General features: G+C 37.2%; 1 protein-coding gene across 32 annotated transcripts in view; it reads right to left on the bottom strand.

The window, feature by feature from the left end:
* Positions 1–26,569, bottom strand: part of PAK3 (p21 (RAC1) activated kinase 3) — a 287,279-nt gene that overhangs the window by 56,947 nt on the left and 203,763 nt on the right. For 17 of the 32 annotated variants that reach the window (XM_054251356.2, XM_078362152.1, XM_002763164.6 and 14 more), the window contains 5 exons: positions 26,274–26,374; positions 20,558–20,711; positions 15,902–15,939; positions 7,239–7,370; positions 6,563–6,728 (listed from right to left, as the gene is read on the bottom strand). In XM_054251356.2, coding sequence (XP_054107331.1) covers positions 6,563–6,728; positions 7,239–7,370; positions 15,902–15,939; positions 20,558–20,711; positions 26,274–26,374 — 591 coding nt within the window. Of the gene's footprint in view, positions 1–6,562; positions 6,729–7,238; positions 7,371–15,901; positions 15,940–20,557; positions 20,712–21,869; positions 21,915–26,273; positions 26,375–26,569 lie in introns of all 32 variants that reach the window. The other 15 variants (XM_035289027.3, XM_035289030.3, XM_008989767.4 and 12 more) reach the window with 1 other exon arrangement.

Here is a 26,569-nt window from a genome sequence, read left to right as displayed (position 1 = left end):
TGATTAAATGATTAAGAACGAGAAAATATGTATTCAAGTGCTCAGTTATGTGCCACAGATAATAAATACTTCATGCTAATTTACACAACAGTCTACTTTCTGGGCTAGTAGATAATTTAATTTAGACCTAACAGTAGATAGTATACCTTGGGAAAAATAATCAGTTAAACATTTCACTTATGGATTATTCATCAAGTTGTTGGGTTTTTTTTTGTTTTGTTTTTGTCTTTGTTTTTGTAGTGAAAGTCCACTTTTCAATTAAGTTAAACAAGACTTCACTAATATATGGGTTGTTGTAATACTTTTTCTTTTGTATTTCCAATGTCAGTCAGTAGTACGCCAATCCATCTACTCAGTAGCCTGAGTCAGAAATCTGCGAGTCATCACTGACTCTTACTTTGTCTCTTACTTTCACTTCCCACATGCAGTTGTCCACCAAGGGCCTATATCTTGGTGGACAAGATATCTTTTTAATGCGTCCCTTCCTCATTACTGCTGCTTTGGTTGGGCTCTCATCATCTTTTTCCTGGATTATTCCAACAGCCTCCTCACTAGACTTCTGGTTTCTAGCTGCTGCCCTCTAGTCAAGGCTCTACATCTCTATCAGGATCCTCTAAGTGCAGACCTGATGATGTGATTCTCTGGTTCAGGATTACTTGATAGCTCCCTAATACCTACATACGAAAGGCAAAACTCCTTGGCAATGCAGGGTTCCTAATCTTGCTTCTGCTTCATTCTCTTCTCATATTTTACCACTTCCCCACTAGAACTTTATGCTCTGAGCATAACAAGCTAATGGTAGCTCATGATCAGCACCTGCTTACTCCTACCACTCCAGTATCACCATCCACTGCCAATTCTTTATTTAAGTAACACTGAATAAGTCAGAGTTCCCAGACATAAATCTTCAAGTCTTCTTTCACGCATTGTCTGCCTGAAATGTCCTTCCCATATTTTCTCTGTGGCAAGTTCCTATTTATTCTTAAAAACTCAGCTTAGATGTTGCCTCTTCTCGGAAGGTTTTTCTGATTCCTTTGGATAATTAACAACTTCCCTTTTCTGTGCTACTAATGTATCTTCTCTCTCTCTCTCTATTTTGCCCTTGCTTTCTCTCTGTACTTAATACATCAGAGGTCTATATCTATCTATTTGGAACTTAGAGTTATAAGAATTAGAACTGAAGGGTTCCATAATCATCTAGCATCCATTCAAAGTTGTATCCATGGCTAGAAAAGTACATTATATACATGATAGGAATTCCACAGTTCTTCCTGGTTCATTTAAGGTCTTGGTCACAATGTAACACTTGTGCTGAATTACTCTTTGTAGTAAGCAGCCATCTGCATAAATTCCTTTGTGTGTGCATGGTATTTGATATCATGGTATTTGATATCGCCTTTTAGACTATGTCTTAAGGACAGGAGCCATGTCTTATTCAGCTCTGTATCTTCAGTGCCTCCTCACATGATGCTGTGTATAGAATATATTGAATACTCAATAAATATTTGCTGAATTAAAATAAAAACAGTTAGTTATTTCCTTTTGTAAATGCTCCATAGTTTAAGGCAAGGTTGGAGAATATATTTTACTTGAGCTATATCTATAGAATGCCACCAATTTAGCAATTTCTAAGTTGGTATTTTGTTTTTCAACTTGTCTAACAGATTTCTATATAACTGAGAGTCATCCTTATCCAAGTTAGCTATTAATGAGTAAGGGCCTGGACTTTTTAATTTTAGTGAAATGATGATTTTGAAGTCACTTGAAACCATAATTTTATTAAGCAGTTTATAGTCTTCTAAAAACGTTTTACTGTTAAGTTGCAGAGCAAACTCATTTCTTATAGAAAAAGCAAATAAGCTTCAGCCCAAGCCACTTTCTGAATTATGACCCATTCCAATTGGTGTTCAGTTAATGTGGCTTTATGGTAGTAAATTACTCGACCTTTATTTCCATGGCATGCAGGGGGAAAAAAACTGGAATAAATAAATCTTTTCATGAGGATTACCAAAAGACAACCATTTTGATAAGCTTCTGAACTGAATTGCTATTCAAATAAAATGGCGTCTCCACATCCATTGCCCTTCACAGGAGAGTGTGTGCTGCCATCTACTGATGTTAGGCAAGTATACAAAAGGCCTTGCTTACCATTTTCAATTACAAAACAAGCTTTTAAAGTGATCTTTTCCATTAGTAATTATAATTTGTTTTTGCAAATTACAAAAAAAAAACCACTGTGACACAATAAGGAGAATTTTTTTTAAATCAGCAAATCAAAATCAAAAGAATAAAAAAACCAATACCAGAACAATTTCCTACCAGAACTTCCTAAATAAGAAAGAAACCATTCGTTTGAAAGTACAAGTTTTAAGAAATCACTAAATACTTGTATTTGAAAATAGCATTCATGATATGGGTTCAGTGACAGTGACAGAAAATCCCATCAATATATTTTCTGACATACTAAGCTAAGGTGGACTCCTACCATTAAAAGATTATCCTTTTAGCATAATGAAGATTTTTATTTCTGAGAAAAATGAAAATATTTCTCTAAATTGATATCAGTTCTATATGAGGGTGAATTAGGAAAAAGGGTTTTGAGTGAGGAATGCTGTGGGAGGCGAGAAACGGGGAATAGGTGATTGTGGGGCCCAGAGGAAGGAGGTTGAAGACAAATTTCCTGTATTACACAATTTTACTGATAGTCAATGGCTTTTGAAATTTGTCACTAAAATGTGGGGGTTTCTCTATTTTCCATCAGATCTGGACAGACCACAGTGAACAAGCCAGACCCAGGCTATTTGTCTGTGTAAAACTGAAAGATGATCTGTTCATTTTAGCCATTAATGATCTCTTGGTCTGGCCACCACAATCAGTATCTGCACTGGAAGATGAATAGCTCTGTGGTCTGGTCTGCCCACCTCTTAGTATCCAGACCACTGACGTTGAAGGTGAGGATGGTTTAGCAGAGGGTGCCATCTATTCTTCATCATGCTTATGAGGTCCACTCTACTATGGGCTGTTGGCCACCTTTCTACCTCCCTGTTTCCCTTTTTCCTCTCTTTTACCTTTCAGTCTCTCAGCACGGGGTCCTCTACTCTTTCCCCAAGCTCCAGTGATGCCCTTGAGTCCAAGACACTTGATGGCTTCTGTACAGTGATCATACATCTGGGATTATTCCTGGCTTCAATCGTTCTGTCCCACTGTAAAACCCATACCCCCATTTGTATGCTGAAAATTATAATCATTCTCACTCTGTAAAAATAGCATAATAATTTTATACTACTGTTTATTGTGCTAGATGTCTTACATACTTTAATTTAGTCCTCACATAACCCCTGTTATATAGGTACTATTACTATCTCCATCTTTCAGAAAAAGAAACTGATGTTCAGACATGTTAAGTGACTTGACTAAAAACATACAGCTAGTGTAAGTATATGACTGAGACCCAGCGATGAATTATTTCAAAGCTTGACCCACTGTATTATCTTATTAGGGCTTTATACTCATGTCATAATAACTATCACTCATTGAGCACTAATGATGTGCCTGATACTGTTCCTGAGGTTTTTATATTATCATTATCCCCACTTTTTAGATGAGAAAATTGAGGCTCCAAAAATTTAAATAACTGGCCCTAGGTGACACAACTAATAGCAATGGATCTATTATTTAAATGTAGATCCTTCTGGCTCCAATATCTGCCCTCTTAACAATAGGATGAACTCCCTAGGCTTGGTAGCTCCTGCCTGTAATCCCAGCACATTGGGAGGTTGAGGCAGGAGGACTACTTGAGCTCAGGAGTTCAAGACCAGTCTGGGCAACACAGCAAGACCCCATCCGTACAAAAAATAAAAAGTTAGCAGTGCATGGTGGTGCACACCTAAAATTCTAGCTACTTGGGAGGCTGAGGTGGATCGTTTGAGCCCACGAGGTCAAGGTTGCAGTGGTTATGATTGTCCCAGTACACTCCAGCCTGGATTACAGAGCCAGACCTGTCTCTTACAAAATTGTAGTATGATTCTTATCTTTACAGATTAAAAGCTGAGGCTCAGAGGAGTTAAGTGACTTGTCTAAAGTTATCCTTAGACAAAGGTGTAATGGCAGAGAGAAGGCACAGAGAGGGTAATGGTGAAGCAGGAGCAAGAAAGTCTGACTTTGTGGACTTTGGACTATAGTTCACCGGATCTGCTTCATGAGAAGCACTGCTCCATTTCTCGGCAGGTTCAGTTTGCCAAAATCTACAAGTCCCATGAAAGGTTGGCAGTCACTGGTGGCCTGCTGGCTAGAGGAAAAATGATTGTCTCTATGCCCAAGCATGAAGTCCAGTACAGAAAAAAAACCCCCACGTCATTCTTAATTAAAATGTAATCAAAGTTAGCTTCCCCTTCTTCAACACTTTGCTCAGTGTAGAGCAGAATAAACAACAAATAAGGGCACAGCTCTAGCACCAGTAGAGTATACAAGCAAAGCAAAATTTGGGCCCAAGAAAATAATGCTTGCTTCTCTGTCAGCTAACTTAACAAAACTATACAAGCATTTTTGTTGTAATAAATCTATTGCGATTTGAAATGGATACTTTATTAAAGCAAGTTAGATATTTAAAATCTGATATAATCACATAGGTCATGTCTACATATGCAAAATAAAGGAAAACATTGTGGCAATTGTCTGAATAATTGAACTTAAATTATCCAGGCAATTCTTTCATTTCACCCTTCCTTTTTACAAAAATAGGCAGAAACAAAGTAGGCAGGTAATGGAAAAAGTGAAAGCTTTGAAGGTAAACAGGTCTCAGTTCAAACTTTGGCTGTGCCACACATTGGTATGCTGACTTGGTCACTTAAGCTTTTTAGAGTTTACTCCATTCGCTGATCTGTAAAGTGAGTATATTATGATCAGCTGCAAGGAATTACTGTGAAAAGAAACTATGATAATGTATGTAAAGTGGCTCATACAGAAGATGCCCAATAAATGAGAATTATTTCTGCTGTTATGACAGCAAATTGTTAGTATTAGTGCTAGTGGCATATTTAATCATGAATGGTAAAGTCAGTTAGCAAAAATCTAGCAACTGTAGTTCTGAGTGCTCACTGACAGCTGCAACTCCGACCTTTGCCTTTCCAAATGCTTCTAACTCAAATGTCTCAATCTCAGCGCTGTTGACATTTTGGATTGAATAATTCTTTATGGTAAGGCAGGTGGAGGGTAGCTGTCCTGTGCACTGTAAGATGTTTAGAAGCATCCTTATCCTCTACACACTAGATGCTACTAGCAATCTGTGAATCATGACAATAAAAACAGTCTCCACACCTTGCTAAATGTCCTTTGGAGGGCAAAATCATCCTACCACCATCTCTGCAGAGCCTCCCTGTGGCCTGTAGTGGGAATTACTCTCTTGTTTTTCTGAGGTCTTTTTTTTTTAGTTGAAATGAGATTTTTTAAATTCTCTAATTGTATCATACTATTAAATCATATTTTCCTAAAAAGATTAAGTTTCTTGATGACAGGAAAGTTTAATTCTATTGTGTTCTCCAAAGTTTCTTGTATAAAACAGACAAATAGGAACTCAGGAAAGATGTATGTGTTTATTTTTTTCATTCATTAACTCAACAAGCGTTTGTTGTACACCTTTACATAATAGGCATGAACTAGGAGTTGGACATATAGGGAAAAGGACATAGTCCCTGTCCCTGAGAAGCTCACAGTCTAGTGAAGAAATCAGACTAATATGGTGTGATATGTTCTCCAATAAAAGTGGTAAAGAAGAGAAGCCCTTAACTTGCACTGGGAGAGACAAGCAACTGTTTTCTGAGGAGGCAACTTTTGAGCTGAGTTTTGAAGGATGAGTAGGAATTAGTTAAACTGGGGGTTGGGGGGCACTGACTGCTGATATCTAGCAATTTGTTAGATGCTTTTGTAGTATGAGTTTAATGAATATGCTTTATAAACCTTTAACTTTTCAGCAGAGAACATATATATTTTTTATCTTCTTGACCCAGGAAAGTAACTAGAAGGTAAGTGTTTTATAAACTGGGGCAACAAGTGTGTACACACGAGCATGTACATACTGACACTGAGGAAGGAAGCCACTAGCATTTGCTGGTTCTGTCTCTCCTGCCACGTAGAAATGCTTCTGAGTTAAGGGGAAAACTATATTATTTGTGGTTCCAAGTTTTGATTGACTATTGGGCTTTGAGGTTGACATATTTATCATCACTGATTAGTTGAGGGCCCTTGAGTTATGATCATAACATATTTTATCAGACTATTCTATATCTTTTGAAGATATAATCTTAAAACTTGCTACTTAATTTGTCTTATCAAGTTTTCACCTCAATTGATTCCTTCAAGTAAAAATATTTAATTCCTGTCAAATTAGGAGTGGAAGGGAGGAAGTATCTGGCACATGCAGTGAGTCCCAAAGTTGTCATCTCATGATTTTGGGAAGCCTGAAGTTAATATAAGCAGATTAAAACCTCCAAAGGCTCAATTCCCATCTTAAATGGCTTATGAGAAACAGTCCCATGAAGAAAATAATCACGATAGAAGTACTCACTTAGTTTCTCTAAGATCTCCTCATCTGTCATCTTGGATTTTTTTCTTTGCCGATCTGTGTTTCTGTACAAAGTACTGGAATTGGCATTCTCAGCAGAGGGTGGTGTGACCTCTTTATTTGGTGCTGCTTGTGAAGCAATGGATTCAACCACAGAACGAGTGTAGATCTTAAAAAACAAAAACAAAAATTAAAACAGCAGGCCAAGGAAAGAGCGTGGAGTCAAGGTATTGTCATATCAATGAATTTTTTAAGTGGTATTTTCTTAAAAAGAAAAACAAAAGGACTTTAAGTAGCTGAAAGTACAACACCCTTGAAAGATCATGGGAGCTAGTCTTTGGACGTCCCTATACATGCCCTGCTAATTCTGATCTGGGGACCTCTGTTTATGCAATTCTTCCTACCTGGTTTACATAGATTTCCTTCCTTATCTTAACTTCTCCAACAGTTTTATAACTTAGCGGTTATTTATGTATTGTTTGTTATTATTCTCTACTTGTTTAATGTGCTAATCTTGTATTCTCAAACAACATCCTCAAAACCTTGGTCATATCTTATACTCTAGTTCTTGGAACATAAGGATGTTTAATAGGTACTAGTTGTTTAACTGTATTCTAACCCTATGACTATTCCAAAGGGCATTTTTTGACTCATTTGAAAGTAGTCACTTGTGACTTACTGATTTTGTATGCTCTGGTCTTGGTGCAATAACTGGTGGGGGCTCATTGTCATCTTCTTCCTCCTCCTCCTCTTCATCTTCTTCTTCAGACACAGGAGGGGCCAATGGAGGTTCAGATGCTGTTTTTGTACTCTTGTGACAAAAACAAAGTTTAAAGACAAGGTATTAACTCCTCATTGCTTTTCTACAGAAATAAAACAAGGGAGATGAAATATTTATGTAGAGATAGGAGGAAACTACATCTTTCACAAATGATCAGAATCATCAACAATTTGGTGGCCAGGACCTGCTCACCTGAATACAATCTCTGAACTTATTCAGAGATAAATTCATGTCATGGCTTAAAGAACCATGAAGTCTAATTTTTTTAAAATTTTCATTGAGCTCAAAAACAGTAGACTACTATTCACTTAATATATTAAAGCTCAATATTTTTGAAACATATTAAAAATCAAATTAATTGCTCTTAGAGCCTTGAACCTATACTGGGCAGATTATCAATTTATTGATCAACAGTTAGTCATCTGGAACCATTTTCTACCTGAGGATCAGAGCATGCATATGGATATGGTATTAATACAGCTCTGTAAATACTCACTAAGAACAAGCAAGGCAATAAACGTATCTTCCCTGTCCAGCCTCCTGGAAAGAAGCACTCAGAGAATAATAGACATGAAGATCTAAGGAATACCCATCCATATGAATAATTACTCAATATTAACCATAATGTAAATGGTAATTTGCAAGGTTTATAAACTGCAATAATACAACAGTATTGTGGTACAATAGTGACAATACCTAGAGTCAGTTCTTGATAATTCACGTTAATACAGTGGTAAAATGGTTCTGAAGTTGGATTTTGAAAGAACTATAGCCATAATTCTTAAAGTGTGGTTCCCAGATCAGCATCATTAGCATCATCAAAGAACTTGTTAGAAATATAAATTTTCAGGCTCTAGCTAAACCCATAGGTTTCAGAAACTCTGGAAGTGGGGCTCAGCAATCTGTGTTATAACAGGTCTTCCAGGTGATCCTAATGCATGCTCAAGTGTAAAAACCATGATCTATGGCTTAGGTCTGCACTGTTTAATATGGCAGCAACTAGCCACATAAGGCTACGGAACACTTAAAATGTGGCTAGTCTGAATTGAGATGTTTCAAGTGTAAATTACATGCCAGATATTGTATACTTAATATAAAACAATTATAAAATGTTAGATTAATGCTTCTTAAATTGATTATATGTTGACATGCTGATATTTTGAGTATATTGGGCTAATAAATATATTACTAAAATTTATTTCACCTATTTTTTACCTTTTAATATGCAGTTACTAGAAAATTTAAAGTTACAAATACAGTTTACATTTCTGTTAGACATTGCTATTATAGGTGGTTTTTATTTTGGTTTTATGTATTTATTTTGTTTTTGTTTATGCCATTGGGTATACTGGCCTAATATATTCTGACAATGAATTTTCGTTCCTTGAGGACAAAGCTCCTGAGGCAGTTATAGGCAGCCTATTACATCAAAGGACCTCAGTCGTGATTAAAAATTCAAGGTTGCTCTTCTACATTCATGTATAAACCCATGGTGAAGTAATAAGGTGTAATCATAAATCTGATAGGAGCCAGAAAGATTTATTGACTGTGAGAAGAAAGACAACATAGAATTTATAAACAAGTATTTGAAAGAATATTTGATTGCTCTGATATAGATGCTAAGTGGTTTATAGATTGAAGTTTGTATGTTTACTGGACATCGGTTTATTTATGCACCTAGATTTATTCTTAATTTAGCCATAACTACTGGACTATTACATTGTATAGTCATGTGGATAGCAACATATGTTAATGACATTAATTTTCCAGATTTAAAAAAAATCACTTTCTTCTTGCAAAATTCTTCAGGGCACTTCCATGGGCACAGGGAGAAATGGCCTTTGGGTTGTTGAAATTTGCTTTGATATTATTCTCCAGAAAGTTTTGCCCTATATTACACCAGCTGGGTTCAATAATGTACCTAATCACTGTCTCTTTGTAGAAAGGTGGAAGCTGGGTACTTTTTTATATGGAAAATGGTGCTATTTTATCCATTAGGCAAAATGAACCTTGCCCAGGGTTGATAAGTACTATGTGGGCCTATGAAAGTGTTTGACATCAGAAATAAGCATCAGCTCCAAAAAGCCACAAGAAAACTATAAAGTCTAAATTAATTAATGTCTAATTAAATGTCTGTTAATATAATAATGTGCCGACTTAACTAGTCACTTATGTTTAGCATTTATAGAAATTTCATATTAAATATAAATTTTAGGTTAGATTTTCTTATTTAGCAACAATTCTTGAGTATTTGTTTACAATGATTTAACAAGAAATTATACCTAATCACACATTTTAAAAGTTACTATAAGCAAATAATTTCAAAATTATTATTTCAAAAATCATTTCAAAAATTTGTAGCAAAAATATAAAGTGAAGTATGGGGGCCCCTTATTATGTTTGAATTAATGCATGATGTGACCCCTACAAGTGAGAGTATATACAGTCTATTAAGCTCTAAAAATGGCCCTAGAGGCTAAAAGAATGATTCAAGGTCTGTTCTTCTTGGTTCAACCCTTAAACTGGTACAAAGACCAATCAATGCCTACTGGGCAAGGGGCAACCTTACACATCTTAAGTCTTAATACTTACTAGATAAGACCCACCTGCAAGATTTCACTGACTTTTAACATTCATTACAGTCTTCACTGCTAATTTCAAATGGAGGCCATTCCCCAACTCAAAGGAATGACTTAAGGGACTATTGGAAAACCTGAAGGTTTTTATCCTCTGAAAGTTTGTGGGAAAAGAAAAAGACAGATATTTCTGTTTAGTTTGGACCAAACACTATCCTGCCATATTGGTTGGTTGACTGGAAAGAATGTGCAGCATTGAGTGGATAGTATGTTTTGAATTATGGTTGGGCCAGAGAGCATTAAATCCCCAGCAATCCACCAAGGATACAATTCTTTGGTACCGAGAACTGAAATGATTACAGGCATGTGCCACCATGCCCAGCTAATTTTGTATTTTTATTAGAGATGGGGTTTCTCCATGTTGGTCAGGCTGGTCTCGAACTCCCAACCTCAGGTGATCTGTCCACTTCAGCCTACCAAAGTGTTGGGATTACAGGTGTGAGCCACAGCGCCCAGTCGGGAATGTAGTTCTTAAGCTAAGTTGGGTCCTGGGCTCTTAGGGTTTGGTCTATCTTCCCAGAAAAAATACAGGTAGATACATGCTTTTACATATAACTTCAACAGTTCATAGATGTAAAGCCCACTTACGGACTCTAAGTTCTGAACGTTGCTCTAGAGACTACACCAGCTAGAATAGCTACCTTAGGAAATTTTATTTTCTCTGAGCTTAATTTTTAAAGGTCAAAGAACTTAGAGGTAAGGACTTTGGAAGTTTTAGATAACATAAAATATTGTTTGGGGGCCACTTTTGGTGATTGTTTATGTAGATTTTAGGGTTCTACTCCAGATCTACTCTGGGAGTGGAGCCCTGGAATCTGCAATCTAACAGAATCCCCAGGAAATTCTGATACACATTGAAGTAAAAGAACTACTAAACTCTGGTAAAAAAAAAAAATTAACCAGTACTGCAAATCACAAATGAGCAATCTGTCAACTGCACACCCAGTTTCTCTAGATTCAGATAATGGCACGTTCAATATGACAACACAATAATGACATATTATTGCTGTTACCTTCCACTTGGAATACTAACTTAGGATTCTAAATATGTGATTTGTTTTCAACCGTATAATAAATATATGAAATTTTAAAATTAGCCTCAAATAAAGAGTGGGTCCCTGAACAGTATTTGAAATTGAATGCACTAATTTCAAAGATATTGAATGTCTAGAATGAGTTAGGATATCCACAAATAAGCAATAAAGTAGGTGTTATATGACTATGAGATTTATCCCTGAGTTCAATATTAATTACAGAATCATGAGTTTAAAACACTTAGAGAATACAACATTGCTTCTGTTTTAATTCTTACCCAGGCTACTAAATGATACCAAAACTTGTGATCAGTTCAGGTATGTCTACAAGGAATAATCAGTCCCATTAAATCATATTCTATAGACAGCCAGCTCTACTGGGAGTTTTTATGATGCAAAAAGACATACACATTGCAAAGTGTATTCTCCTCTAGAACTAAAAGAAAAACACAGGGTGCAGTTATCCATTCCTAAGAAACTGAGTCCCACTGAAGTTATCCAAATAGAATATCAGGGTCCAATTCAGTTCATTCAATCAATAGAAACCTAGCCTTCATCAAGCAGTCAACCCATTCTCTTCACCTGAAAGTCCTGCCAGCCCTTCAAACTCAAACTGTCCAATAAAGAACTCAGCATCTTCCCACAGAAATTGGCTTCTCCTGAAAGACAGTATCATTATATTTTTATCCACGCACCTATCGGTTTAAGCCTGTATTCATCTCTGACCTCACCCTTTCCTCCAACATCCAATTAATAATCTAAATATCTCTAGAATTTGAATGTAATCTCCCCATTCCTACTGTTACTACCTCATTTCTGGCTCTGATTACTTGGATGCTTGCAATATTGTCCCTTCTTGTCACCCTTCATCCAGTCTAACCTTTTGTCCTTAACTCATTCTAGACATTTGCTATCAGATTACTTTTCCCAAGGTATACGCATTAATCACTTAACTTTCATACTCCAAAACACTTAAAAAGCTTCCCACTGGATACTGGCATAGCCAAATTCCTTGCAATACCATTTAAGAGCCTGTATGATTTTGGTTCTAGCTTAACCTTCAAAGCTTATTTCCTGATTCCCTTTCTTCCATCCCAGTCTTTATTCAACCCCATATTCCTGTTTCCTTGCTCTACTCACCAACATGCCCTTTCGTATGCTTTTGTTTGTTTGTTTTTGAGACAGAGTCTCAGTCTGTCTCCCAGGCTGGAGTGCAGTGGCACGATCTCAACTCACTACAACCTCCACCTCCTGGGTTCAAGCGATTCTTCTGCCTCAGCCTCCCTAGTAGCTGGGATTACAAGTGCATGCCACCACGCCTGGCTAATTTTTGTATTTTCGTAGAGATGGGGTTTCACCATATTGGCCAGGCTGATATCAAACTCCTGACCTTGTGACCCACCTGCTTTGGCCTCCCAAAGTGCTGGAATTACAGGCATGAGCCACCGCACCCAGCCTATGCTTTTCTTTGTACTTAAAATGCTCTTCCCATCTTCAAAGATCCAGATCTCACCTGACCTTTAAGGTCTAGCTCAAATGCCAACTTTTTATGAAGCATTTTCTAACTTAACAATTAACAAATACATATCAAGTATCTATTTGGTATCTCCCACTGAGCTTCAGCCCTTAGAGAAAATGGCTTGCTTCCCTTTCCCTTCCCAGCTAAAAGCAATCTATTTCTCTGAAATCTCATAGCACATGGACATATTTTAAAATATGTAATACTATCCATATTGTTGGGGTTTTTTTGAGACAATTTGCTCTGTCACCAGGCTAGAATGCAGTGACATGATTACAGCTCACTGCAGCCTCCACCTCCAGGGGTCAAGTGATCCTCCCACCTCAGCCTCCAAAGTAGTTGCGACTACAGGTGTGCACCACCACACCATGTTACAGAGGTTGGTCTTAAACCCCTGGGCTCAAGCAATCTGCCTACCTCGACCCCCAACAATGCTGGGACCACAGGCATGAGCCACTGTGCTTGATCACTATTCATATTGTATTGTACTTTTTTTTTTTTGAGACAGAGTTTTGTTCTTGTCGCCCAGGCTGTAGTGCAACACCACGATCTTGGCTCACCACAATCTCCACCTCCTGGGTTCAAGTGATTCTCCTGTCTCAGTCTCTGGAGTAGCTGGGATTACAGGCCTACGCCACCATCCCAGCTAATTTTGCATTTTTAGTAGAGATGGGGTTTCTCAGGTTAATGTATTGTACTTTTTTATGTTTTTATGTTTACCTTCCCCTACCAGTCTGAGATCCAAACTTCCTAGAGCTTAAAGCGGCAGTTGGTAAATATGTGCTAAATAAGTAAAAATCTATTTATTTTCTCTCTAGACAGTGAGATTATTATTTTTTCTAACTTAATGGAATATTTTAGCTATTACATCGACTTTGTTTTAATTCTACAAGCAAAACCAATAGAGCCAATTTCAAAAGAACAGTTAATATCTTAGGAGAAGACAAAAACCAATACAGAGACTATCCTAGCAAGTTGGTGTTTCAAAAGCTGACCAACCTAAAAAATAATAACTATTTTTTTTGCCAGAATACCCAGTCAAGATTGCACAAGCATGATATTACTGAAATCAAAGGAGGTCAAGTATGCACTGATCATGGAAGGTTGTCATTTTTGTTGTTCCCATTTTCCTATGACCTCCCTTCACCTGTTGTTTTCAGTGTGGCCCAGGAAGCTGTCATAGCAAAGGAGGAGGAAGAGGGGAAATGACCAGTCAGATAAGAGGGCCATATTCTGTTCTGTTTTGGGGAATCTGAGCAAAGTGCAAGTACAAGCTTCGTGTGTGAAGACAGTGAGTTTTTCCTCTTGTGGCCATGTAAAAATAACAGTTTACATATAATAAATATATATTGTGTGCCAGGTGCTATACTAAGTACTTTATGTGCATTATCACATTTAATATTCACACAAGATCTAGGAGGTAAGTACTATTATTATTCCTTCTTATGGCTGAGGAAAGAAGCTCAGAGAAGCCAAGTTACTTTCCCAAAGTGACATACTTAGTAAATGGAGAAATCAGATTAAATGTCTATGTGCAGAGTCTTCACTCTTTTTTTTATTTTATTTTTAACTGTAGTAAAATATATATAACAAAATTTACCATCTTCGCCATTTTTAGGTATACATTTCAGTACTGTTGAGGGCACTGTTGTATAATCATCACCAACATTCATCTCCAGAACTCTTTCTGTCTTGCAAAACTGAAATTCTGTACCCATTAAACAACTCCCCACTTCCCCTTCCCCCAGCTCCTGGTAACTAGTCTTCTACTTTCTGTCTCTATAAATTTGACTCCTTTAGGTACCTCGTATAAGTGGAATCATATAGTATGTGGCCTTTTGTGATTGGCTTATTTCATTTAGCATAATGTCCTCATGGTTCATCCATGTTCTAACATGTCAGAATTATCTTCTTTTTAAGGCTTAATCATATTCTACTGTTTATATATACAATCTTCTGTTTAACCCTTTATCTGTTGGAGGAGACTCAGGTTGCTTCCACCATTTGCCTACTGTGAATATTGCTGCAATAAACGTCGATGTTTAAGTATCTCTTGGAGACCCTGTTCTCTATTATCGGTATATGCCCAGAAGTGGAATAGTTAGATCATATGGTTAATACTAATTTTAATTTTTGAGAAACTGATATACTATTTCAGAGCCTTTACTCTTTACAACTAAAAAAGATCAAGTGGGGTCATACTGACTACCTAGGCTGATGTCAAGCAGACAAGCATTTGTCTGCTATAAAAGGAAGAAGAATCAGCTTGGTCATCAATTACTGTTTGAATAAATGGTTAACAGACTTTAGGTAATGCAAATTATTTCACCCCTAGAAAAGCAAATGAGGCAAGAAGTAATTTTTATCAGGATATCAAAATGAAAATCACAGAAAGGGAAGCCTTATATGAGATTATTTTCCGTCTAATGTGCACAAATACTCTTTAAGAAACTATAGCACTTCCAACAAGTAGGTTATTTATTTTCCAGTCATTTTTCTGATAAAAATTATCTATGTGACTTTGGCCAAAGGCACTTCCCTCACTGTACCTCTGTTTGTTGGAACAAGTGACATACAAAACGTATACTGTTATAACCTTAGAGAGGCTATTTAATTTCTCTAAACCTCAGTTTCATCATCTGTAAAATGGGAAGAATGGTAAGACTTAGTTAATTAGGCAGTAAAAAAGATTAAGTACATGTAAAAATAAAATTATCTTACAGTTTACATTGTAACTGTACACTGTAGGTGTTCAGAGAAATTTCTATTAACATGATTATTATTCTCAAGGTTCTACAGGTAAATCTTTAACACTGTCGATATAAAGACCCTGTACAAGAATGTTCCTAGTAGCTTTATTTGTAATAGCCAGCAACTGAAAATAGACTAGAGAGCCTTCAGAGTATGAATTGTTAAACAAACAATAGTACAATCATATTCTGGAATGTGCAGAGATAAAAAGGAACACAAATTACTGATATACACATTACCAAAAGCTAATCCCCAAAAGTCACATGCTGTATTATTTCATTTACATGAAATGTCAAGAAAGCCAAATCCATAAGGGCAGAATCCATATTATCTTGCCTATGACTAGGGTGGGGTGGGTAGAGTTAACTGTAAGCAGGTATGAAGGATTTTACTGGGGTGATGGACATGTTCTAAAACTCAAATGTGCTGATAGTAGCACAGGTACATTTACCAAAACTCATTGAATTGTTTACCTGAAAATAGGTAAATTTTATATACCGAATTATACCTCAAAATTGTTTTTAAAAGACTCTCTATCTAAAAACTGGATTTGTGCAGTTGCATTCTCTTAAATCTCTGGAAACACCAATTATATGAAACAGTTTTCAATTTTTCACTTACCGAAGGATGGGCTGCTATGTATCCATGTGCGCTTTTATCTGCAAAGTGAGATGAAAGAGGTCATCTTTGTTTCATAAAGACCGTTTTATTTAGAGACCATATGAGAAAAATAAAAATAAAAAACTGCATGATTTTAACTAGAAGGACATGCTCCAATCCAGGTCAATTTACAATTTAATGAAGGCCTCTAGTGAATCTCATTTATATTCAAGAATGTCAAGATTACCTACTCTTAACTGGTATGATTCTATACATTTATAGTAGCCCCCCTTATCTGAAGTTTCACTTTTTGTGCTTTCAGCTATCTGTGGTCAACTGTGGTCCAAAAATATTAAATCAAAAATTACAGAAATAACCAATTCACAAGTTTCAAACTGCATGCCATTTCAAGTATGATAAAATCTCATGCCATTCTGCTCCATTCCACCTGAAACATGAATCATCCCTTTGCCCAGGGTACCCACTCTGTTTACACTATCAGCCTATTAGTCACTTAATAGCCAGGTTGGTTATCAGAACAACTGTGGAGATACCACAATGCTTGTAGTCAAGTACCCCTTATTTTCCTTCATAATAGCCCCAAAGAGCAAATGTAGTGATCCTGGCATATTGTTATGATCATTCTATTTTATTATTAATTATTTGTTTATCTCTTATTGTGCCTAATTCATAACTTTATCATAGGTAAGTACATATAGAAAAACAAAAAACATAGTATACATAAGGTTCCATACTATCCATGGTTCCAGCCATCCACTGGAGGTCTTAGAACATATTCCATATGGGTAAGTGAGGAACTACTGTATATCTAGGATTTTTCCCACTTTCCTCTCTCCCTCCTTTCCATTCCTTCCTTCCACCTTCCTGTGCTATCTGTATCTTCTCCTCCTCTTCTCCTCTGCTATGAGTCAGTCCCAACACCAGAGCATTCAGAAAACCTATGATAAGGTACACTCAGCTCGGTACAGTACAACCGTACAGTTGAGTTTTAATATAGTTGTCAGGATTTCATCTTTGTAAGTTGAGAGAAATATGGCATATAAAACTAAGTGTTAAACAGCAATGGCTATTTGGAGTAAAGAACAAACTCTGAGACTCTAAAGTGTATTTGTGGTTACACTGAGATGATTTCTTGAATACATTTTCAGTTCTGGTTGCCTATGGTTCTAACTTGGAGCACAGCTCTTAATTTTCTCACATAAAACATTTTTTTGATGTGTCACCAGGATCTCTTATTTTATTCTATGTGGAAGCTTAAATATAGTAAAAAGTTTCCCTTGATGGCTTTCTTTTTAGGTTTTCAACATTGGGTAACAGCAGTTAAGCAATCTTCTCATTTTAAAAAAGTCAAATTTAGCATGTAAATTGCCATATGCATTCAAATTTGGGTTTTGATATTTGATATGGCCAAATCACATACTCTTCCCCTTCCAAGGGTATCCTTGGATCATTCTCAAAGAAACTTAAAGGCTGCCTAATACTAAATCCAGTGCCAAGAGGTAGGGGCTCTTTATAGCTGGAATACTAATGATAATATGCCCTTCATCCTTTACATGTTAAATAATAAGTGAATAAATTATTGTAGAGAGAATTCAAATCATCTGTCTCAAAATGTGAAAGTATTATTTGGTGTATACATTTTAGTTGCTGATATGGTTTGCCTGTGTCCCCATCCAAATCTCAACTTAAATTGTATCTCCCAGAATTCCCACATGTTGTGGGAGAGACCCAGCAGGAGGTAATGGAGTCATGGTAGCTGGTCTTTCCCGTGCTATTCTCAAGGTAGTGAATGTCTCACAAGATCTGATGTGTTTATCACAGGTTTCTGCTTTTGATTCTGTCTTATTTTCTCTTGCTGTTGCCATGTAAAAAACGCCTTTTGCCTCCCACCATGATTCTGAGGCCTCCCTAGCCGTATGGAACTGTAAGTCCAATTAAACCTCTTTTTCTTCCCAGTCTTGGGTGTGTTTTTATCAGCAGCATGAAAATGGACTAATACACTAAATTGGTACCAGTAAAGTGGGGTGTTATCAAAAAAGATACCTGAAAATGTGGAAGTGACCTTGGAACTGGGTAACGGCAGAGATTGGAAGAGTTTGAAAGGGCTCAGAAGAAGACATAAAAATGTGGGGAAGTAATTAGCTGGGCACGGTGGAGCGTGACTGTAGTCCCAGCTACTCTGGAGGCTGAGGCAGGAGAATTGCCTGAACCCAGGAGGCGGAGGTTGCGGTGAGCCGAGATCGCGCCATTGCACTCCAGCCTGGGTAACAAGAGTGAAACTCCGTCTCAAAAAAAAAAAAAAAAAAATGTGGGGAAGTTTGGAACTTCATAGAGGCTTGTTGAATGACTTTGTTCAAAATGCTGATAGCAATATGGACAATAAAATTCAGACTGAGGTAGTCTCAGATGGTGATGAGGAGCTTGTTGGGAACTGGAGCAAAGGCAACTCTTGTTATGTTTTAGCAAAGAGACTGATGGCATTTTGCCTCTGCCTTAGAGATTTGTGGAACTTTGAACTTGAGAGAGATTATTTAGGGTATCTGGTGGAAGATATTTCTAAGCAGCAAGGCATTCAAGAGGAGACTTGGGTGCTGTTAAAGCTATTCAGTTTTATAAGGGAAACAGCATACAAGTTTGGAAAATTTGCAGCCTCAATATGTGATAGAAAAGAATAACTTATTTTCTGGGGAGAAATTCAAGTTGGCTGCAGAAATTTGCATAAGTAGCAAGGAGCCTAATGTCAATCTCAAAGACCATGGGAAAAATGTCTCCAGGCCATATCAGAACTTCGCTGCAGCCCTTCTCATCACAGGCCCAGAGGTCTAAGAGGAAAATGTGGTTTTGTGGACCAGGTCCAGGGTCCCCATGCTGCGTGTAGTCTAGGGACTTGGAGCCCTCTGTGCCAGCTGCTCCAACTGTCTGAAAGGGACCAACATACAGCTCAAGTTGTGACTTCAGAGGGCGGAAGCCCCAAGCCTTGGCAGCTTCCACATGATGTTGAACTTTTGCATACCCAGAAGTCAAGAACTGAGGTTTGGGGATGTATGCCTAGATTTCAGGAGATGTATGGAAATGTCTGGATGCTCAGGCACTGCAGGGGTGGGGCCCTCATGGAGAACCTCTGCTAGGGCAGTGTAGAAGGAAAATGTGGGGTCAGAGCCCACACATAGAGTACCTACTGGGGCACTGCCTAGTGGAGTTGTGAGAAGAGGGCCACCATCTTCCAGACTCCAGAATGGTAGATCCACTGACAGCTTGCACTGTGCACCTGGAAAAGCTGCAGACACTGAACAGCAGCCTGTGAAAGCAGCCCGGAAGGAGTCTGTACTCTGCAGAGTCACAGGGGCAGCGCTGCCCAAGACCATGGAAACCCACCTCTCGTATTAGTTTGATCTAGACGTGAGTCCTGCAGTCAAAGGAGATCACTTTAGAGCTTTAAGATTTGACTGCCCCACTGGATTTTGGACTTGCCTGGGCCCTGTAACCCCTTTGTTTTGGCCAATTTATGCCATTTGGAATGATTGTATTCACCCAATGCCTGCACCCCTATTGTATCTAGGAAGTAACTAGCTTCTTTTTGATTTTACAGGCTTATAGGTAAAAGGGACTTGCTTTGTCTGAGATGAGACTTTGGACTATGGACTTTTGGATTAATGCTGAAATGAGTTAAGACTTTGGGGGACTGTTGGGAAGGAATGATTTGTTTTGAAATGTGAGGACATGAGATTTGGAGGGGCCAGGGGCAGAATGATATGGTTTTGCTGTGTCCCCACCCAAATATCAACTTGAACTGCATCTCCCAGAATTCCCACATGTTGTGGGAGGGACCCATCGGGAGCTAATTGAAACATGGGAGCCGGTCTTTCCCATGCTATTCTCATGATACTAAGTCTCATGAAATCTGATGGGTTTATCGAGGTTTTCCACTTTTGCTTCTTTCTCATATCCTCTTGCCGCTGACATGTAAGAAGTGCCTTTCACCTCCCACCATGATTCTGAGGCCTCCCCAGCCACGTGGATCTGTAAGTCCAATTAAATCTCTTTTTCTTCCCAGTCTCAGATATGGCTTTACAGGCAGCATAAAAACAGACTAGTACAGTTGCTTATAGTGCAAATTTGAACATCAAAGCTCCAAATAAAGGCTAAATCTACACACCAGCAAATGAGGTCAAGATTTGGCAATAACATGGATATTTCAATTTCTAAAAATAGTAAGACATAGTTTCCCCTTTTCAGTCTGATTTTGGGGTCTTATCAAAATAACCTGACACCAAAATAGTGTGTGCTGTGTCATCATGGTACAAATCAATGAATCTAAGGAACAAAATAAATTTCCAGAGGCCACAGTTTCATGCATACAACTCTTACTTCATGAACATATCACAAAGCCTGATAAATGACGTCTTTATGCCAGTAAAGAGACAACAATTGACTGTTAATTTGAGCTCAGTACTACTACTTCACTATATAATTACCTTATTTGATTCTAAAAATACTTGAGTTGTATAACTTAACATCAACCTCAAATTCCAACTCATTTTTGGTTTCCTTATGCTGACAACATATGAAGGTAAGGGAACTGACTTCAAATGTCCTACAGACATTTTGTTCTTAACATGATGCTCTTTACCTTTGATACCATAGACTTCCTCTTACCTCCTGATGTAAAGCTCATGTATTTCTGGTTGTTGACTGTTTCTTTGGAATCATAGAATTTGAGAACATCTAGAACAGCTTGTGGGTTCTTCTTCTGTTCTAATTTTGTTATGTTGGAGGTTTGGAGTAATCGTGCCCATTGCTCAGGAATTCCCTGTGGACAACCAAAGGGAAAGAATGGTAGCTCAGAACATTCTGCAGCAGCATTTTTATGTTCCAGTAAAGTTCTTCACCAAGAAGCCCATGCTACCTGTAGGATTACACTTGGGAAACTGAAGTTACATTCTAGATTTAAAGTTAGTAACTTAATAATGCAATCATTCTCTTCTCTAATAAAACACATAGGTAAAACTAGGATCCAACTTAAAAAGGGTGGGTGGGAGTATGACTGTGATAGAAAAAAAAAGCACATGAAAATCACCTCCATATTGACTCTGCTCATCCATGAAATGATGTTTACGGCTTAGCTTATTTTTTTTCTGGCGACTCAGGGCAGACATAGCAAGACTTCTCTCTAAATCAGCATAGTATAGTGCAGATCAGTGAGTTTTATGACTAGAATAACACAAGCTGTTCTGATCATGTAATCAGAATATATTTTGGAATAAAAGGAGTCTCACCTTTGGTCAGGTTATACTTTGTGATTATAAAATGTAATTTTTGGGGCCTAGAGCTTTACTATAAAGGCAGATTGGGAGGAGACAAAAATAGAATTGTGGAGGAGCAAGAACCACTGAGATGCTAAACAGTAACATTAACGCTGCTTTGGGCATTTTCCCTGCAGCTTTCTTCAGGGCATGCTCTCCTTTTCCTCTCCTCTCTCTCTCCCTTCCTCCTCACTTCATTTGTAGGCCACATAGATCCTGGAGACTATGAAAACCACGCCAAAGCCTTGTAAGAATTTGTAATAATCTGAAGCATTTAGAGCAGAGAGGAGGGAGTATTTGGAAATCTAACCAAGGAGAATTGCAAAAATTCGAGGTTAGCTTTGGATTGCACATTCAACATTCTTTCCTACATGTTCAGCCTACAGATGTCCCAATTTCATAATTATGAACCTCCAAGAGCAACTTGGAGAGATAAACAGATACACTATTTCTGAAGTGCATCCAGACACAATTTATGTGGCTTTGTTCTATGAAGTCTCGGCAAAACAATGTGTGACGTGGGCCTCCAGAGTTTGGAAATGACAACAAAAAAGTGAGATAAGCCAAGCAACAACTCTACTGCACACACATGAACCTGCTGCTGCAGTGCTATGACATCTCAAAGAAGCACTTTGATGCAAGCTTCTTTTGGGCCTGTGACGCACCTCTGGGAGCTTCCCTGGGCACATCTGTGAGCCATAGAGATCTGGCTGTAATGGACGTAAATAAAGAAAGAAAAGAAAGTTAAAACAGAATGTGGGACAACTTAGAAGGTGGGAGGTGATGAAACCAATGGGTCTGAATGGGGGAGTCCCTTCTAAAGTGGGGCAGTTATGAAAATAGGGAGGTTGTAACTAAATCAGGGACAGGACAGGCTACAGGACAACAGATTTAAGAGAACAGAGAAAACGACAATGTTCCAAAGTTTGGATGCATTATTCCACTTTCGGCAAGATGCTTCCTCCATAAATATGTATTAATAAGAATTACCGTTAAATGACTGGAGAAATTACTAAAAAGCAGAAACATGAATTTGGAGGCAAGAAGGATGGCATCATGAAAAGCTCTGACAATAATTTGTAAGTTGTTTTCATAATTGGGTGATCACAGGTAGCCAATGGCCATGTGATAAACTTACAAATTTCAGTTCCCAATTCTGGTTAACCAATTTTAGTTTCAGATTGAAAGTGTGTATGTGGCTAAAATTCAAAGGATGGCTGTATGGAAACATTGAATTTTATTCTCATTGATGTGATTCTTTTGCACTTTGTAGCTAACGTCATGGCTGGCTTAGAGAAAACTAGATAAAGAACATTCCCACATAGCCAGACTCTATGTTTTAAGTTTCTCAGATATTTAGACAAGGGAAAGGGAAACCATTCCATATAAACCATGTATAAATAATTTACATTTTAGTGCTGCAGTTCTAAAATCCCACTTCCCACAAAATAAGACAAGATATAAGGTAACAGCTTTGCCTAAATAAAGATATCTCAAATGCTACAGAAACATGCTTCACCCAGCTGCCTTGGTGATAGGCAAGGTGTTAGGTGCCTTGGCACCCAGCTGCCCTGATTTTGGATATATGTCCTTGATTCCTGGTATTTGGGGTTACTCCAAGCACAGTGAAATGACACTTTTACATGCATTTATCACGCAACTAGATGCTAAAGCCTTAAGCCAAAAATTTGAACTCAGGAGCCCATGCACGATCCCAGTTCTGATTCTAAGTGCAATTAATAGCATTTGGTTAATACTATAATGGCCAAAGGAGTTATGAAGTGTTACAAATTGAGGTATGCATTGCACATAACCACTAGAGCAGACGTTACTGGCATAATCATTACCATAGTCATTAGAATATTTGCAGTTATTATACATTCCCATGGCACTTCTAATCTTTTGTGATAGTCTTATGATCACTAGACAGCAGGAAAAATGCTATCGATAGCAGAAAATCTTGCAGACAACTATACTTACCATATGACTACACTGCTGACATAATTTTGACTACACTGCTGACATAATTTCTTTTTCTAAGTTGAGACAAACCCAATTATTAATAAAACCTGATATTTAAATTTGAATGTATGCCAAAAAGGCACATAGTCAGAAAGCCATCTCATTATGCCATGTTCAGGAACTAATCCCAAAAGTTAGACAGCTAATGAAGACCCTAGGAGTTTGAGCATAAGAAGCAGGAGCACATATCAATGCCTGACTGTGTATACGATAACAACTAGATGTACATCAAGCTGGGGGTTGTCCAGTGTAGCCCAGGAGAATGGCAGCATGATATAACAGGCCAAGCATTCATCTTAAGAAATGATAATTCATATCACTCATACCATTTTTCCCTCTGATTGACTTGAAGCGACCGTCACAGGTCTAGAGGTCTGGAAAAGGGAGTTCTGAAGTATTTGGGACAAAAATGGCAATATAAAGGGTAAGGACTTGTAATCACTGAATACCAAAAATCTCACCTCCCAACCTACTTTTGGCTTCAGGGTCCAAGTGTATGACCAGGTATACAAGGTCATATGGGCCAATTAGCCAGAGGATAATCACCAAGTAACACAACCAATCAGTGTACAAATATTCAAAATAACAAGCCTTTGTAAGACAACTGGATTAGATAGTTCAGGAAATTGCACCAAATTCAACCTCAACAACTACGACAATCAAACTTAACAATATGATTCCCTCCCAACACACAATGAATTAGTGGTGCTACGACAATTAGGACCCAATTCTAAACCCTACCAATAAAAAGACTTTCTTAAAAGCTCGCTTTAATTTGGCATGTTTATACTTAATAAATATAATAATATAGTAAATGTAAATCACAGGTTAAAAAAGTACCAAAAGGGGCAGAATTTGGCATCTTTAAAAATAAGGTATGAACAAGTAGTCACAAAAGATCATCAAGATGACAATAAAGTACTTCCATTGTCCAAATTAGCTTATGTCTTTCTATGTAGTCAATGGATTCATAACAATGGATTACTTCCAAACAGCTATCTTATTTCAAATTGGGGATATTTTTAGAGGTGGGGAGAAGGGTATTTGTTTCGTTATGGTTTGGTTGTATCCAACTGTTTTTCATCATTGGAAAGATTGTTCATCACGTTGGGTTCTTTGGGTTCTAATTGACAGCAAAATGAAAATGCCTGGTGCTGCAGTCAGCAAGATGGTGGTGATTTACTTCCTTTCATTTCCATTCAGAACCCAGAAAGATAAATGAAAGAGCTAAAGGTAGAGATATTGTATCACAAGATGACAAGTAAATTTGAAAAGTAGAAAGAATAAAATATTGGAAAGCAACTAGAATATAACATGAGATAACTGGATGAGAAAACTTCAACATCAGAAAACAAAAAGGAAGAAAAATGAAAAGAAAAATAGGGAATGACAACAATAAAACACAAGGGTAGTTTAAATGAGGAAAAGCATAGAGAACATTAAAATGTCAAAGCTGGAAAAATTAAGTAGTAAAACAGGGAATAGTTATTAGGCAAAACTTTTATACAGTTTAAGGGATTTTCTTGTTTCAAGTGTCAGCAATAATAGTTACAATCTCTTTATAATTTTTAAAAATATAGGTTTTTCAGATTATACAAATTACTTTTTTCTGGTGGTGATGATGGTGGTGGTAGTGGTAATAGCAAGGCTGACATTTCTAAGTGTGGCTAAGAGAATATTCTGCAAATATAGTTAAGACTGACTCAATCTCAAAGCCATTTGAATAATGTCCCTGACTTAAATGATGAAATTGGTTAAATCTTACCTATCTCCACTTTATGTGTCAATATTTCTTAACGTTCTCTGGTTCTACCAAGAACGCAGAAATAATCAGCTCACACCACTTTATGAGGCCAAGGTGTTTACTGTTTCCATTTCCATTCTCATATCACTTACTTCCAGAATTGAAAAAATAAGATAATTTGACTGTCAATTCAGCAACATGGTTTGCTTCTCCACATAGATTAATTTGTTCCTTCTTTTTTTCCATTTAATCATATAACACAGTCTACTTAGTATTATGTTATGAAACAAAAAACTCAACTACTTAATATGTAAATTTATCTCTTGCTTAACAGCCCAAGAATTGATGGTGATGGTTCTGCCAAAGATATTTTTTGAAATACATTCAAAATTCCTCCTTAATTCAGAATTTACACTTTGTTGAAGGTCATTGATAGTAGGGAAAAAGGTAGTTGACCTTCCTGGGGACTTATTTCTAGCCATAGCCACATCTTTTCTCTCATTGATCCAAAAAAAAAAAAAAAAAGATGCAAGGCCTTTTTTTAACAAAGGTATAAAATTTCATAGCTCTGAGACCTTGTGCTATTTGAGCTCTACAAATATTCAGCAAAATACTTCTTGATCTATAGCTATGGTCTATCCAGACAATTCTAATTGGTATTTACTATGGATTACATGTCATCTCTAGAGAGAGAGGAGAGAGAGAGAAAGGAGAGTGCACATAACAACTAAAACATACATGACATAGCCTTCAACATTTCTTCTTGAAATATGAGGTTTGTTTTTGAATGTCCTCAAAATATACCCACTAATAATTGTAAAAATCATCTATGTTCCTGAAATCAAAGGAAAAAACTGATCAGTTCCATAGAGTTTCTTGGTTAGTGTAGTTAGCTGATCTGGGTAACACAGCTTTTAATATAAAGTCTGAATTATTCAGATTAATTATTTTCACTGGCCATGTTGAGTAGATGATTCTCTGATTCACTTCACATGATAAAGAAAAATCTCAGGTAGGGTCTCTATGCCAGGAGTATATTTTCTGTGCCATGGTTAGTTAATGTTTTCAGCCAAGTCGAGACTATACAGTGATCAAACTGTTTTAAAAGATGGACAAAATAATTTGGTCAATGTTGTTGCCATTCTCTATTTCCATCTATGATTGTCTAGGCAATATCCGTCTTTTTTGGAACCATCAAAAATATTAAGTCTGACATTTTGGGGTATGGCAATTTTTGCTTGAATCCTGTTTTCACAAAGTAATTCTTTCGTGGCTTACAAAACAAAACAAGGAGCTTACTTACAGTGAATTCCCCGGTGACTGCATCAAACCCAACATGAATCGTATGCTCAAAGTCTGAAGGAAGAGAGATCTCTGGACGCTCTTTCTCCTTCTTCTTATTGGCTAAAGGCAAAATGTTAACATACATTTATTTGGGGTATAGTTTTGGCATCCACAAGTTGTACAATTAGGTTCATCAAAACAATTACAAAGTTGAAAGACAATTGATTCCAACATAGTCTCAACAATGCTTAACACCAGAAATTCCAATTATTTGCAGAAGTAGCTAAGAGTGTGATGACAAATGTTATATCCAAA

This window comes from Callithrix jacchus, chromosome X, assembly GCF_049354715.1.
Source record: "Callithrix jacchus isolate 240 chromosome X, calJac240_pri, whole genome shotgun sequence".
NCBI classification, from domain to species: domain Eukaryota; kingdom Metazoa; phylum Chordata; class Mammalia; order Primates; family Cebidae; genus Callithrix; species Callithrix jacchus.
Note: the sequence above shows the minus strand (reverse complement) of the source record. Positions and strands in the feature narration are given on the sequence as shown.